At 36.8% G+C, this 17,082-nt stretch overlaps 1 protein-coding gene across 1 annotated transcript; it reads left to right on the forward strand.

Annotated features, from left to right (window-relative positions):
• The first annotated feature begins 7,222 nt into the window (after positions 1 to 7,222).
• On the forward strand, positions 7,223 to 12,450 carry LOC110710357 (F-box protein SKIP14-like). The gene is made up of 2 exons (XM_021888646.1): positions 7,223 to 9,528; positions 10,740 to 12,450. The coding sequence occupies exons 1-2, from the start codon at positions 8,200 to 8,202 to the stop codon at positions 11,289 to 11,291; spliced, it is 1,881 nt and encodes a 626-aa protein (XP_021744338.1). The 5' UTR covers positions 7,223 to 8,199; the 3' UTR covers positions 11,292 to 12,450.
• Positions 12,451 to 17,082: the final 4,632 nt, after the last annotated feature.

Here is a 17,082-nt window from a genome sequence, read left to right on the forward strand (position 1 = left end):
ACCCAATTCTATTATAATTTGCACCAGAGCAGTGCAACGGGGTATAGTCCGTTTGAGTTAGCTATAGGATGGCAGCCATTGACTCCTGCTATGGTAGCAAGGACGAAGTTAGGTGGTAAGTGTCTGACTGCCTATCAATTTTCCCGTGATAGATTGGAAATGATGGACAAGGCAAAGGATAGCTTAGCTAAGGCTCAGCGTCGCATGAAGAAACAAGCGGATAAAAGTCGTAGGTCACTTGAGTTTCAAGTTGGGGACCTAGTGATGCTTAAGTTAACCCCATAGTTGTGGAAGAGAATATGTGGAAAGAATTGTCATCAAGGTTTAATACCTCCGTACGATGGTCCATTCAAGGTAATGGGTAGGCAGTGTTGCTTATCACTTGGAACTGCCTAAATGGATCAAGGTGCATCCTACTTTCCACGTAAGTTATCTTAAGCCCTACCATCCAGATTTGTGGAACGTGCACCCCTTAACCAAGCGGGCACATCCTACTATCATTAAGGAGATTGATCAAGGTATTGAGAGGATACTTGATCATAGAGCTATCGGACAGGAAAAGAAGAACTTTCGTCGGGAGTACCTTGTCTTGTGGAAAGGGAAATCCGAGTTAGATGCTACTTGGGGGAAGGTCGAGACTCTTTGGCAACACGAGGATTGTCAAGACCTACCTAGAAAGCCTAACGGGGACGTCAGGCTCATTTGGTGGGGTAGATTTGTCACAATCAAAGACGGGGGCTAGTGCCCCGCCGCTGATGTGACCACGACCTCGCATCAGCCGCCTGGCAAGGCCATGCCTAATCTCGAGTACGACCTTCCACCTATTGTGTTAGGCTTTCCTAGCAAACCTTTGGTCCGGTCCCGCAAGGGCGGGGCATTCTAAGAAGGTCCTAGTAACCTCTCAACCACACCCTTGATGGGACCATGGGCACGAGAATGACCATGGGACCATTATAGTGTTTCTGTCATTTGGGTGTTCACTGGTATTACTTAACCAAATCAAAATAAGGCTCTTTAAGGGGCAGGTGCTCACTCATAGGTTGGTGGCCAACCTTGGGTAGCTTCATGGCCAAGGGCCATGGGCGTAGCCTTGGACATAGGATTACCTATGGGGGCTAGGGCACGGTGGGATTTGGCTAAGGGGGTTGGCTTGAGCTACGGCTTGGTTCGAATCGGTGCACCGTGGCTAAACACGATGGATAAGAGTTACTAGACTCTGGGAGTCTTAGCATAACTTAGTGTGGTTGATATCTAGAGTGAGCCCTATTTATAGGGATCACGGATAGTGTGTTACTCAACGGTTACTCGGATGTCTTAGTGGAGAACGTGGGCTGACGGTTACCTCCTTAGTGGGGGATCATGGGAAACGGTTACCACGGAGTGGTAACTGCTCGTCAGTTGAGAAGCGTGGTGATGACGTGGCAATTATCCCTAGAATTTAGGAGTGTTTAGTAGTGGGGAAGTGGGCGATTATATTAACCACCCACGTAGCCCACTAATTCTAAATTTTTGGCTACAAACGTTGTCATGTCAATTAAAAACGTATGGTATGATAACAATGACTAGATGAAAACAATGACTAGATGATAACAATGGCTGGATGATAAATACGAGTCGTTTCTTCTGGATGAATTTGGGTAGGAGATTCGGGGGTTTTTTGGATGAAAATCCCATCCCCACCGCCGAAACCCCCATTCCCACCCCTACCCAGCAAAAATCGGCCCGATTCTAACGCCTACACCCACAAAAACCATTCGAAGCCCTTAATTTCAATAAAAAAAAATAAAAATTCAATGAATTAATTCCAAGGGATGGCTTGAGGTTGAATTTGGGTAGGAGATTCGGGGGTTTTTGGTGGTTTTCGGTGGTTAGAGGGGTTTTCGGCAGTTGGGTGGGGTTTTAAGGATAGTGGTTGTGGTGGTTATGGTGGTTTCGGGGGTGGGATTTGGGTCAGGGGGTGATTTCGGGGGTGGGATTTGGGTCAGGGGGTGATTTCGGGGGTTGCTTTTGGTCGACGGGATGGTTTTCGGTAATGGGGGGTTACGACCGACCATTTTCGGGGGTTTAGGGTGGCGGTTGACCGGTTTTTGGTGGGGCTAGGTTAAGGGTTATGGTTTTCACGGTGGATGGGGGTGGTTGGTGGTTTTTTTTTCAGTTTTTTTTTTAAAAAAAAAGTTTTTTTTCAACCAATTACAAAACGACACGTGGCATCTTAACCTATCATAACCGGTTATCAATAGGTTATGGATCAATAGAAGAAGATCTCCTATAAAGGTGGGATTATTAAATAATAATCTAAAGGTGGGATTATTAACAGCAAAACGGCCAAAGGTGGGATTATTAACAGCAAAACGGCCAAAGATGGGATTATTAAAATCATTTTTCCTAATTTATATTGATGATTTAATCGTCAACATTGAGCCAAGGAAACGTAAATGGTACTATCAATTGACAGCCATGCATGATTATTCCAAAGAAGATGGACATAACAATTTTTTAAAGCTTAATAGGCAAAATTATATAATAAGTGAATGCTTCCTAACAATAGTCACTTATACTCTAACCTTTTTTTGCAATAATGTGTAAGGGAAAACTTTATACGTAGTATATAAAATTATTTAGACTATATAACTTCATTTAAACATTTGTTTTTTAAACAAAAAATTTCATAACTTTTTACTAAGTGATCAAATATGTTAATGTGAGTTAGCTATATAAAATGAGATTTCATCTTATGACCATCCACAAATATCCTTTTTATCCAACGATGATATAATAATAATCATTAATCAAACAAGAAAGGTTTTTTTTTTTTTTTTTTTTTTTTTTTTTTTTTTTTTTTTTTTTTTTTTTTTTTTTAAGAGCCACAAGGGCGGGGTGAGAATTGATCTCAGAATCTCCTGAAATCGAAAAGAAAGCTCTAACCATTTGAGCTATCCCATTTCATAAATTTTTATTAAGTGATCAAATATATTAATGTGAGTTAGCTATATAAACTGATATTTCATCTTATGACCATCCACAAAGATCCTTTTTCATCCAACGATGATATAATAATAATCAAACAAGAAAAAGTAACCATGAAAGTATTGCTTCAGATTATATGTTTTAACAAAAATTCAAATGAATAGAAGATAATAATGCAATACATACCATGTTTGCTAATTAATGGGTACTCCATAACGCGTTGCGTTGGTTGATTTGACCAGCTAATTACATCAAATATTGTAACCTGATTCTAAATTTTTATAAACGGTAATAAATTATAATTATTCATACGATGACTAATAATATAAGTGTTAAAAGTCGTTTAATTTAATAACTCCTCATATTCATATCTCTGAAATAACTGTATATATTTTTCATACTGTGGTATCATAACAATTGCAGTACAATGAGCCTAGCTACCTCTCAAACTCAAAAACGACTCCAAAACAAACTTAAATTTATTATCTTACCTCCCTTATCAACACAAAACTTATTAAACAATCCAACCCATATTTTCCTCCCATTACAAAACCAAATTAAAAACACTTGTACTTGTACAAAAATATATAAATACGTAATTCTTTTCGTAATAATCGTAACATTAGGTGTTGTACATAGTTTTAGAATAATTATATGGTGAGACTAATGGAAGAATTTTATATGTATATTTGACATGAGAATATTTAGTTGTTAGTTGGAGAGAAAAACAATAGTAAAAAAATTGTGTAAATGAAGTTGATAGAAAAGAGAAATAATTAATAATTAAATATAAATGAGTTTTTATCAATCAAACAATAAGACTTGTGTAAGACGGGTTTACGTTAATTCTATTGAAAGACGGTAAATTTAAGGGTAACTTTAACTATTTTTATGGTAACTTAAACCCCATTAAGTGTACTTTTTAATTTGTTTGAGTTTGATTGTATTTTAATGTGTACTTTCTCATAAATACATGCTTTGAAGACTAATATGATTAATCTAATACATTATAAATGTTGTTTAAGGGTAACATTTTTGTTATGAAAATGGTAACTTTTGTAGTATAAAAAAGTAACTTTAAATATTTTTATAGTAACTTTATTCCATCTTACAATAACTTAACGAAAGTTCGTCTTAATCAAGAATGTGTGTTTACTAAATAAGAAAATGTTGCAATCTAATCTAATATCATATCATATCATATCAGTAATAAATAAAGCCGGTCTCGCAATCAGGCAACGCGACAGCGACACTAGGCATTCCAGTTTTTCGCTAAGTGTCACGCCACGTAGGAGATAAATAGGTTTTATTGTGATACATATGATGCTAAGTAAATGATTGTTAGATAGATTTTTAAAGATAAAATTGTTCCAAAGAGTTTTATTATCAATAAAATTCTAATATTTCATATATACAAAATAATCATAACATTTAATGAATATCATATAACTCAATTCTATTTCCATCATCAAATTCGTTTTAAAAAGTTCTTTAAAATAAGATACATTTATAATATATTTAATCACAAATTTTTATACGTGGCTGGCCAAACCGTATCACCAATTATTACAAGATCAGAGTTACTTCGTTAGTGTTATAGAGGTTACTTGGTCTGTGTTATAGTGGTTACTATTGTTATGTAGATAGGAGTTAGTTAGTCAGTGTTAGAGGTTACTCGGTTAGTATTACAGGGGTTTACTCGATCAATTTTATAGGGGTTACTTTGTCCGGCCAGATGGTGTGGTTAGCCGCATACAAAATGCATTGTTATTTTTATTTAAAAAAATATTAGAGAATCAGGTTAATAAGTTTTAATCAATAAAAATAATTTTAGTTTGGTAAAAATACTTTCAGTTCAATAAAAATAATTTCAAGTCAATAATAGCATAGATATCTATTTACAAACAAAACTATACAAAGTACACTCCATATGATATCGTATGTCTAAATATCCTACATTATTAGAACGAATTATTTGACGGTATTTAACATTCAAGTAAAAATGTTATCTTAAGATTTTATCAACCATCTGGGCATCGCCCGGGCACAAAGCCGGTGTCGCAACCAGGCCACGAGATAGCGACACTTGGCATTCCAGTTTTTTGCCAAGTGTCATGCCACGTAGGCGACAAATAGGTATTATTGTGACACATATGATGCTAAGTAAGCGAAGTTTTGATAGATTTTTAAAGATAAAAAAAAAGTTGTATAGAGTTTTATTATCGATATACATCTAAAATTTCATATATACAAAATTAATCATAACTTTTAATAAATATCTTATAATTCAGTACTATTTCCATCATAAAATTCGTTTTAAAATTTAAAATAAGATCCATTTAAAATATATTTAATTTATTTACAAAAATAATAGAGAATTAGTGAAAATAAGTTTAATTACGAAAAATATTTTTTGTTTTGGTAAAAATATTTTTAGTTCAGTAAAAATAATTTCAGTTCAATAAAATATATTTAAATTTAGTATGTCTAAATATCCTGCATTATCAAAAGGGATTATATGTTCGTATTATAACTAATATATAAAACTAAACTTTTAGCCGAGACAACGACACTTGGCGTTCCAAATTTTTGCCAAGTGTCATGTCACGTAGGCGACAATTAAATAATAGTATTACATGTAGGATTTATTTGGATATATTTTTTATGAATAAATAAGTTGTATTTTTTTATTAGGATACAAACTTGGATAGATTTTGTAGGATAAAAAAGTTAGTGTAGAGTTTTATTTTCAATAAACTTTGGATAGATTTATATGATAAATTGTTGGTTTAGAGTTTTAATTCCGATAAAATACCAATATTTCACAGGTACAAAATAAATTATAAGTTTAGCCAGATCATGAGACACTGTCACTTGGTGTTTCAACTTTTCACCAAATGTCGCACCACGTAGACAACATTCAAATAATTTATCATATAAATTTATTTTTATATCGTAATTTTTTGAAGTATTCAAAACGTACAACATTCCTTTATAATATATTCTAATCGATTGAAATAAAATACTTCACAATCTAATACTTCCTCCGTTCTTTTTTACTTGATCCGCTTTGACTTTTGCACTATTCACCACCCTCCCTTTGACCGTATTTTGTGAATAATATGTAAGGAAAAACATATTCATATTGGATCTTTTTAAATTCGTCTAAATAAGCACTATCATAATATATAATTTTTATATTTTTTTACTTATGTAGAATTAAAGTTATTGATCGTTAAAGTTTTGCATTGGCAAGCGTGATAAAAGAAACAAGTCAAGTAAAAAAGAACAGAGGAAGTATGATTTTATTACTGTATGTAGACCCGACAATCGGGTCATTTTGAGTCGAGTCACTTCATATCACGGGTTAAGAAATGTTCAACGATAGCCCAAAGTTTTGGGCTCAGGTCAACCCAACGGGCTTAGAATAATTTTATTTGTTTAATTTATTTTTGGCTAATTTTTAGAAATTTCTAATATATCAAGCTTATTTTGCTATTTTGTTTATAATTTTTTTATCGAACATTTTTCACCAATATTATTATTAGTCTTACGTACATACCTACTACATAATTTAAATCGTCAAAAAATCACATCAATTCCTAACTAATTTTGTATTTATGATATATTTTAAAACTTGGTACATATATAAAAAGTTTATTTTCTAATTCAATACACAACCCGGGCATTGCACGGGGCACCAAACTAGTATATATATATATATATAAAGGGAAGTTTTTTCTCGAGTTTTTAGAGTGCCACGTAGGATTTTAATTTTTTAAAAATTATTAGAGCGCCACTTAGGATTAATATTTTATAAATGCTTCAATAGGATTTTACCGCGTAAGATTAGTTTTTTTTAAAGCTCTACGCAGGATTATAATAAAAAAAATCGCCACGTAGGATTAATAATTTTAAAACGCTACAATAGGATTATGCCACGTAAGATTAGTTTTAGAGCGTCACATAGGAATTAAATTTTCTTAACGCGCTATGTAGTACTATACATTTTAGTTAAAGCCAATTAAATAAGAGATTTATAATTTGTTTTAGAATAAAATAATTCAAATGCCACATAAACAAAATTAACGAATGAATTTTAAAGTTTAAATTAATTAAATATAAAATATTATCTGTATCAAAAATAATATAAAATATTCTATTTTCAGATTAGAAATTTTATTTAAATATATAAATTAATGAGAGGAAAATTTGCGATTATTACGAGAACGGAGTATAAAACAGAAGAGGAGGAGGCAATGCGGTGAGCACTCCCGCCACATCTAAGAAACAGCACAAGCCCTTAACCTCCCTTTCCCTACACGTGCCCTTTTCTCTCCCTTTCTTTCTCTCTCTTCATATTTACATTTCCACACTTTTCAATTTTTCTCCCTCTTTCTTTCTCCTCTTTCACCAATCCCCCACATTTCTCTACTTTCTCTCTCCTCTCAACCCTCCGATTTTCCATTTTCCATTTTTCCCTCTTTTTTTTCTTCTTCGGATCGTATTAGATTTTCCCAGGTACATTGATTTTTCCTTAATTTTCTCTCCTTTTTTTGCTAGATTTTTTAGGGTTTTAATCGAAATGGGAAATTTTTTTGGTGGTTAGGTGGGAGGTTAGATTCTTTCTTCTTTCTCATTGTAATTTTCCGGTTCAATTTGATTCCGATTCGGGAAATTTCATTATAGTTGTAGTATTATTGTATAGTAATTTGGAAGCTAACCCTAGTTTTAATTCAATTAGGTTCTTGATATTATCCCCAATTTATACTTGAAAAATTCAAAAAAAATCAAAAAAAAAATAAAAAAAAGTAGAAATTGCTTGTTTTTGTTTATTGTCTTTCTTATTTTGTATAGAAGAATTCAAATCTATCGTTTTACTTGGTGTTTTTAGGGTTTTTTTTTGTTTATTATTCTATGTATAGCCAGCTGTTGTCTATACAAGAAACTCCGTGATATTTTTGGTGCAGTTTTTTTTGGTTTGCTATCTGAAAATTGAGGGTTTTCTTGTTCAATTTTTCCACTAATTAGGGTTTATTTCCATAATTGCATTATTGCGTTTTTCTTTCCTTTTTCCTTTTTACTTCGTCTTGTTGTTCTTGGTCTAAATTATGCAAAAAAAAAAAAAAAAATAGAAGAAAAATCTAGGGTTTTTCGTTGAAGGGGTTGATTGGTAGGAGAGAGAATCTATTGTTTTGTGGGATTTTCTAATTGAAGAAATTGAAGGATAGGATGGCTTTGAATTTTTCACATCGGCCGATCTTTCCAGCTCATCTTGCTGAGGAAAATATAGGTCAGGGTGGTTCACAGGACAAGGACATTCGTGAATTGTTGCCTGCTGATCCTTTTGGGATGGATATAAGCTCCACGGTTACCGCCATCACGGGGTGGCTTGAGGATCTAGGAGCTGATTACGGTGGTTATGGCGTGGCCAAGGGTGGTAATTGTAAAGGGGATTACCCTCTTTTTGCTGGATGGAATTTTTGGTGGAATTCGGCGGCTATGGAATTCCAGACGTTTCCAGAAAGTAAGATATTTGATGATAGGGTACTTGAAGATACATGGGCTGATAGCTTTTTCCCGGAGCAGGGATTACAAAGGCGTTCGGTCTATGATGGCGATGCTGGCATTGCTTGTACCAGTACCTTGGATGGTGCTAAGTTTGGTACTACTGATACTGCTAGCTTTGACAGGTTTGATAATCACTGGAAGATTACCACGGTTGATGGGTATCTTCCGAAGGCGTATGATCAAGGTGTCCATTTTGCTTGTACCTTGGACTGTGTTAATTTTGGTGCTGCTAATGATGGCAAGGGTGATTTTAATCATGGGAAGCGTACTGAGGCAGTTGCTGATATATCTAAGGCTCCTTGTACCTTAAAGGTTTCTAAGTTTGGTACTGTTGATAATGCTAGCTTTGAGGGTGCTAAGTTTGGTACTACTGGTGATGCTAGCTTTGACAGGATTGATAACCGCTGGAAGATTACCGGGGTTGATGGGTATCTTCCGAATGGGGAATTAGAGCATCTGGTGTATAATCAAGGTGTTAGTTTCAGTTGTACCTTGGATCGTGCTAAGTTTGATAGCTTGGACAGGGTTAATGATAATCATGTGCAGAGTACTGAGGTGGCTGCTGATATTGGTGATATATCTGAAGCTCCTTGTACCTTGGAGGATTCTAAGTTTGGTACATCTAATGATATCTTGGATCGAGATGATGATAATCATGGAAAGAGCACTGAGGCGGCCTTTGATACTGATGATATTTCTGAGGCTCCTCACCCAGCCCTGAGCTATTCTCTTGCCTATCTGGGTGTGCGTGATCTGCTTTCTGTTGAAAGAGTATGCAAGTCATTGTGCCACACGGTTCGAAATGATCCCCTTCTTTGGAGAAGTATTCATATTGATAGTCCACTCAATGAGAAGATCACTGACGACATTCTTCTGCAATTAACCAACAGGGCTCAAGGTAGCCTTCACTGCTTGAACCTAGTGAACTGTCAACGGATCTCAGATGATGGTTTGATGCGTGTCCTCCTTAGTAATCTGAGGTTGATCAAGGTAAGCACTGCTTTCATATACATGTTTTTTCTTGCATTCTCTTTTATTGTTCTTGCAGTGTGGTAATGCTTATTAACACTTCTATGGCTCCCTGTTTTGGCTGTAAAGATAGTGGAATAAAAACCTTATACTGAATCTAAGATGAGTGATTTAAATCAAGTGACACGTAAGAGGGTTATTTTTGAATGCTGGGACTCTGATTCTCATATTTTGATTCCTCATTGTGGGAGATATAGATTGCTTGATTATGGATTGTGATCTCCTCATGGAAAAGTAATTCGTGTATCCAAGTTAATAAACTTGTCAGAATTACTCTTTATTTTGCTGGCTCGCATCTAATTATAGTGACCTATTATCTTACTTTTATAATTTTGGTGCTAGTAGAAGAGATATTTGGGATTGACGAGAGAAACTACTACCATAAGAAGCAAATTATGCCTGTGTATCCAAAAATCAATGTGCATTGTCTTCCATTCCTCTGTGTTCTTCCCACTGTTCCTAACTTAGATTCTTTCCACCTTACCTCCCCTTGTTCCCAGAAGGTTTTTTTCATCATAAGTTCTCAAGTTGTCATAGAAGCCATATAAATCAATAGAGTTGATGTGTACTATTTTTGGGCACCCTCTTGACAAGGTGATAATCACCATTGAGGGTATTATCATATTAAGGAGGAAGGAAACACTTGTAGGTTGTGACTGATTATGACATTGGCTATGTTCATTTGTTGTAGACAAAAATGGTTTCTTGAATATGGGTGTTTGACTCTAATGATATCCTATAGTGCATCATGAATTGCTATTTTGAACAAGGATTATTGGGAAAATTATTCATTATCATTCACCAGGATTTGTTTTTTAAAAGAATGATTGGAGCCTTTGAGGTGATGTACAAGTGTTTTTGTTGAAGGGAGGGCAATATGAGGCAAAGTGGCTTTATGGGTTCTCTAAGGGCAGCCATTTAATAATGTAATTCTGTCGAGAACATAATCAACACTGTTGATATAACAGTTGTCTAGCTTTTACGCTGTGCGTTTAGATGATTTATAACTTACCTTGATTTCCTGCTCAATATTATTTTATGAATTGTTCTGCTGTTCATATGTATCGTCTTCATTATATCAGAATTAATTGAAGTTGAAATTTTATTACTTGACTGTTATTTGTGTTTCATTTACTGGTTCATTGCTAAACATTTTTTTCCTTTTTTTACAGCTGGGTGTTCCAGGGTGTACAAGACTAAGTAATGATGGTTTAGTGAATTGCTTAAGGGCTTTCAAAACAGTGGCTGTCAATGGGATTAAATTTCTCCGATTTGGTGGGCGTCTTGGTGTGACGCAGAAGCACTTTGAAGAGCTGATGTCATTATTAGACATTCATAATCAAGTACAAAATAATTGTCCCAAGCCACACTTCTATCACAGAGGAAACTTTTATATCTCTTATGAAGATGATCGTCCCATTGACTTAGAGTTGTGTCCAAGGTGCCAAAATATGAGGCTGGTCTATGATTGTCCTGCTGATGGCTGTCAAGGCAAAAACCATGCCGCTGAGCTGTGCCGGGCTTGCACCCTCTGTATAGCACGGTGTTATGAGTGTGGGAAGTGTATTAATGATGATTGTGTGTATGAGGAGACCTTTAGTCTTGACTCACTTTGCGCTGATTGTTGGAACCAAGTACCGCATTGTCCTGAGAGGCCAGATGTGGGGGTCAGCCCTCCTCAGCATGTCATTGATCAGGAGCCATCTGCTTCATTTCATGGCTAGGGGTATATTGGGTATGTGTATCGTGGTTTCTTTTGTGTTGGTGGCTTTTTGCTTGGAGTTCTATGACCAAAGGCTAGCATTTTTGATGTAGTACATAATGAAGGCATTCAATAAGTAAACTTTAGTTGTACAGATTTTGGTCTCCCTCGTACATTTTGTCATCATGATGGACACTGATCTTGCTTGGGTTGCTGGCGGATCCTTGTTGTTTCTAAGTGCTTAGGAAGGCATCTGGATGAACTCTGCAGTTCAAGTTTTTCCGAGTTATGGAGCTGCTGTTGTATCATACTCCTATACGCAGTAAAAAGAAATTTTAAAAAAAATTGTTGACATTTCAGTATCTTGTTGGTGGTTCTCTTGGTGATTGACATTGATTTGCTTTGCTGTTGCTGCTTAAAGTACGACATTCGGTTGGCTAGGAAGCAGATATCACCACACAAGGCTAGAAATTGATGTGTGATAGAGGGGGTTATTGATTGGCCTCCCTAAGTAGTTACTTCAATACTACATAGTTATGATCTCATTTAATTTGCTTTATTGTAGCTGGTTAAAATAAAAGGCAGTTCAGTGTACTTGGTACACGCTAGATTGATTGCGCTGAGATGGAAGGTCGACGACATCTCTGTTGTTGCTAGAGATACTTTCCTTGAAATGAAACTTTTAAGGAGCAGTCAGTTGCCTTTCCACATGACAGTGAGGCTGTTTGTTGATGCATTAAAGCAGTTCAGACGCTGATACTGTCTAGAGATGTTGTATCAAAGTGGCTGATGTCGCAGGGCTCCTAGGCCTCCTACCCTAGCCCCCATTTCATGCGTGCTCTTGTCTATGCCATTATTAGAGCACTGTCAGGTACTCCAGGCGGATTTACTTTCGTTTTTGTAATAATAAGCTAAAAACTCAAGATTTATATTGTCATGAATAATTGTCTTGCTCAGACTTGAGGGCAGGAACCCACATATACTAGCCTTTTTTTTTTTGGTTTTTTTTTTTTTGGTTGAGTGGTGTGGGTTTGAAATCTCAAAGTCTGATCAATCATCGTATTTATACGTGGATAAATGGTATTTTATCCTCTACTTGCTGTACTTCCCTGGCCGAGTTTGCTGGGAAAACATTGATCATTTGGTTTGTGAAAATAAATTTTTACATATTTTAGATTTCAGTAATCTGGGAAATGATTTTGGCACACTGAAACTTGAATTTGCTTTATTTATTACAAGTCTAGTGTGCTAGAATTAGTTTTCAGTTTTCCACCCTCTAGCTGGTTAATATAAATTTATAATCAGCGGCAAGTCCCTTTGGTTTTGATTGTTGCCTAAATATTGACTATCAAAATTGACCTTTGAATGTTCGATTGTTTGTTGGTATAGGAAGTCTATAAAATAGGAAAAATTGATTTTAATAATCCTATCTTTAGCTGAATTGCTGTTAATAATTCCACTTTTAGATTATTATCTTATAATCCCACCTTTATTGCGCATTCTCTTCTGTTGGACCTTAACCTGTTGGTAACCGATTTTAATAGGTTACACAGATATGTGTCACTTTGTGATTGGTTGTAAAATTAAAAACATAAAAAGAAAAACTAAAAAAATTAAAAAATCAAAAAGACAAAGAAAAACAAGCAAGCCACCACGCCACCCCACTCCATCCTCCGGCATCCCCACTCTCCACCCCCACCGTACCATGGCGGAACCCCCTTTCCCACCCTCGCCCAACGAAAGTAACCCCTTCCCCTAAAACCACCACAATAACCACCCCCAATCCCCCTAAAACCACCCCGATTCCCAACCCCACCCAGCGAAAACCACCCCTCTCTCCATCCCCGTCGTCGAACCAGCATTTTGAGCATCTAGGAATCACCATAAATGCAAATTATGCTCGAAAATAAACCTGCAGTAGTGGGATAAAGAAGGTGTTTGAGCTCAAGAAGAAGCTTTTTCATGAGAGAGAATTGTCGGGCATTTCCTAATTTGAGAATTAAAGTGTGATAAGTGGATCACGAAAGACGAAAATTGGGTGGACGAGAAGCTAAATCGAAGATTTCTTTGGCTAAAGGAGGGTCTAATTGAGTGGAAAGTAGCTTTTGGATTCGATTTGGGGAAGTAGTTAGGGTTTTTGAGAATAACTGTTTGGCATTTTGGGTTTCTGGGTTGTTTGTTTTTGTTGTTGTGATGATGGTGGTTTTTGTGGGTTGATTGAAGAAGAAGAAGAAGAAGAGTGGAAGAAGAAAAGATACTTGGGAAGATGGATTACCAGTGATACGTAGAACAGAATTGCCGGGAGGGTGGCCCGTGGGTGGTTGGGGTGGCTTGGTTTTTTTTATTAATTTTTCTTTTTTTCCCCTATTTTTTTTTTATCATTTACATAGTGACACGTGTCACTGAAATCACAAATAAAAAATTAAAAATAATACCTGGTGTATAGTTTACCGGTCACAAAGGACCAATAGAAGAGAATGCATAATAAAGGTGGGATTATTGAAAGCGAACTGGTCAAAGATGGGATTATTCGAATCAATTTTTCCTGTAAAATATGAATTATTTTGTATGTTGATTAATTGGAATTACTGCGAAGTTCAGTTTATATGATCTCAGTAGAAGATTTTGAAATGTCAAAGATCATAGCACTCCATTATTGCCGCGTTTGGAAATAACAAGTTAATCTCCCCGTATTGTTTGTCCCAATTTCTGATTTAAACAAAGATTATGGGAAATAAAATAATCGTTTTAGGCATTTTAGTAAATTCCTGACATTCTTATGATAGCCCATTATCCGGGGAGAATTTGTTATATACACCCGGGTGCACCGTACATTCATGAGTATTTTGTTTTCATATTGATGATTGTTTTTCATTTAATCATCAAATGAAGAGCATAAACTAACCTTGGATTAGTTGGTTGTACGGTGCACCCAGATGTATATAACAAATTCTACTACTCGGGAGGGATTAACCTAGGGCAAATATGTACTTTCACGTAAAAGCTTAGCCAACAATTCATTGAGTTATCACATGCTGTAAAAAAAACTCTCTCCTCGAACAATAACAGTATAAAAATCAACAATAACAGATTAAAAGTATATTCATAGAAATTAACAGTATAATTACAAACTGAAAACAAGTTTGTTAAAACGATAACTTAACATTTAAATCAAACCCACAGAAATTCCAGAAAACAGAAAACATATAAAATCTGATCGGATACCCACCAACGGTATACAATTCAACAATAATAGTATACAAATCAACAATAACTAACAATTACAGTATTTAAATCAACAATAGCTATCACTGAAAAACAATGTCATCGTCTTCAACTCCCCAAATATCCAAATTCATTTTATCTACAAAAGCTTGCAAATTCAAGGGAGATAGATCTGAGCTTTGCGCTTAATTTCGCTACACATGGGATCCTGCCTTCTCCTCGAGATCTCCGCTTAGTAATGGTAGCTTCGGTCTTTTTTTAAGTGGTTTTTCGATGGTCAGCTCATGGCTTTCATGGTTTTGGAATGGTTTTCTGGATTTGGAGCTTAGTAATGGTTTATGGCTTTCTGGTGAAATCCATGGTGGTTTGTACCTCTAGTTTTTTAACTCTCACTAACTCTTTTATTCCTATTTTATTTTCATTCTTTTTAAACATCACATATAATATTTTATATTAATGGTATGATCCATACCTAGTAGTGGGCTAACATTACTCGTCTTGGGACTATGTAACAATGATATACGAAAGAATAGGATTCCATTGTGGCTCTATGGTATTTATTTAGGCCCCTCCCCCTTTTTTGTTTTCTTGTTTAGGGAATATTCAAGCCCTATTTAATTCAAGTTATTTTGACTTATTGCAAACAAAATATTTTTCAGCAACTTTTTGGTGTAGCAGGTCACACCGTGTAGCAGGGGTTACCCAAGTTATTTTGTTAGGAGTTACCCGAGTTATTTAGTCAAGGCTTACTCGAGTTACTCGGTCAGGGGTTACTTGAGGGGTTCGGACAGGGGTTACTCGAGGGGTTCACTCAGTTAAGGGTTACTTGAGGGGTTACTCAAGTTACTCGGTCAAGGGTAACTCGACTCGGTTAGGGGTTAGTCATGAAATGAATGGTGTCCTTCGAACAAGTGTATTATTCCGATAGAGGGTTTGGAATTATTAGAAAGTTAATTATTCAGTGAGGTCAAGTGATCGGAATGCCTAGCTGGAGGCCGCTTTTGATCAGTAATATTAATGTATAATTAATATTACAGCTTAATCTTGACTGAACCCTTCGGGTCACACCCCAAACGAGTAACCAAACCGAAATGACGAATAAATCTGAAGGATTAAATGAGTCATTAGAGTATTACGAGCATAGACGTTGGATTCTGAGCTTAGAGCGTCGAAAACCGAGCGTCGTAAGTCGAGTCGAATTTAGGAATCAACGAGACTAGAAATCAAGTAAACAACAAGTCATCGCACGATAAAATCCTAGCCTCGAAGTGGCCTAGCCAATCAAGGGCTAGGATGACTAGCATGGCTAGCCAGAGCCATAAGGCAAAGACTCGGCCGCAAGCTCAGCATGGCCGAGCCAGCAATGCGTGCAAGGCAAGGTCTTCCAGGGGCCAGTCGCACATGCTAGGCATGGCAGCAGCCAGCCCGCACCATCACAAGCAAGGCTAGTAGCAAATGCTAGCTGAGCCTTGCGCGCGAGGTAGTAGCATGCTGGATTGCACCTAGCACGAGCATCGCACCAGCAACAGCAGCACGCTATGCGTGTGTGTGCTGGGACTGTGCGTACTTACATGATGGGTTGCGCCTAGCACAAGCATTGAAGTAGCAACCAGCTAGCGAATGCTAGCGATAGCAGCACAACAGCAGCAACTCACATGTTGTGCTTGCAGTATGTGCTTCCAACCTGCCTGGAAACAGCCCACATGCATGCGTGGCGTGCTTGCTAGGCAGCTCACACATGCAGCCATGCTGGCAACACAACCAAGCACCAAGCCACCAGCTGGGTGTGCCTTGGTGCGCTAGGCCTTGTGCCATCTGGCTTGGGCTGGTTGACTAGTGCGTGTGAAGGGGCGGTTTGTGTGCGTTGCTTGGGACGCAAGGGGAGGGTGGTCCCCCCCTTGTGGTCCTCACTTAACCCCTTGCTCTCCACTTGACACTTGTTGTTTGTTTATTCATTTGCATTTTGATTTGATTTTTGAATTAAATTCAATTGAATTAATGCATTTTACCAACTCTCCCACATTGATGGGAGATTGGAATTCAAGAGCTCCCTTTCCTAAAAATACCAATCATTTGGCATTGGGAAGGGACACTTGAGTTGTGAACTTTAAGGGATCTCCAAGAAGAGAAAACCTTAATTCTAATACTCTAAGTTCTTTTAGTCCAACCCCAACTAAGCTTCGGGGTAGGGGTCGTTCGGGTCGGGTCTCGAGGGTGAGAGCCGTTGGAGGCTTGCGCATTTGCGAAGCTCTATGCTTTCAAGTACGAGCTTTTAGAAAGAGCGAAGCACGCATCAAGGGTAAGATTGTCTTTTCTTCTTTGTCTCCCCTTGTTAATTAATTATGTGACTGTTAATTAATTAATATGCATATTTAGGTACTTTAATTTGTGTGCAGATTTTGGGAGGGTTTCATTCCGCGTAGTGTCGGACACTACGAAACCCAACAACTTGATGGGTTACTCGGTCATGGGTTACTCAACCTACTCGATCAGGGGTTGCTCGAGTTACTCGGTTAGGAGTTATTTAAGGAGTTCGGTCAGGGGATACTCGAGTAATTCGGTTAGGGGTTACTTGAGGGGTAACTCGA

The sequence above is a fragment of the Chenopodium quinoa genome, unplaced genomic scaffold (genome assembly GCF_001683475.1).
Source record: "Chenopodium quinoa cultivar QQ74 unplaced genomic scaffold, ASM168347v1, whole genome shotgun sequence".
Lineage (NCBI taxonomy): Eukaryota > Viridiplantae > Streptophyta > Magnoliopsida > Caryophyllales > Amaranthaceae > Chenopodium > Chenopodium quinoa.

Bases quoted from the DNA above. Each gene is read 5' to 3' on its own strand.
- LOC110710357 (XM_021888646.1), top strand. From the start codon at position 8,200: ATGGCTTTGAATTTTTCACATCGGCCGATCTTTCCAGCTCATCTTGCT. The intron at 9,529-10,739 runs GTAAGCACTGCT...CTTTTTTTACAG, and splicing joins GTAATCTGAGGTTGATCAAG to CTGGGTGTTCCAGGGTGTAC.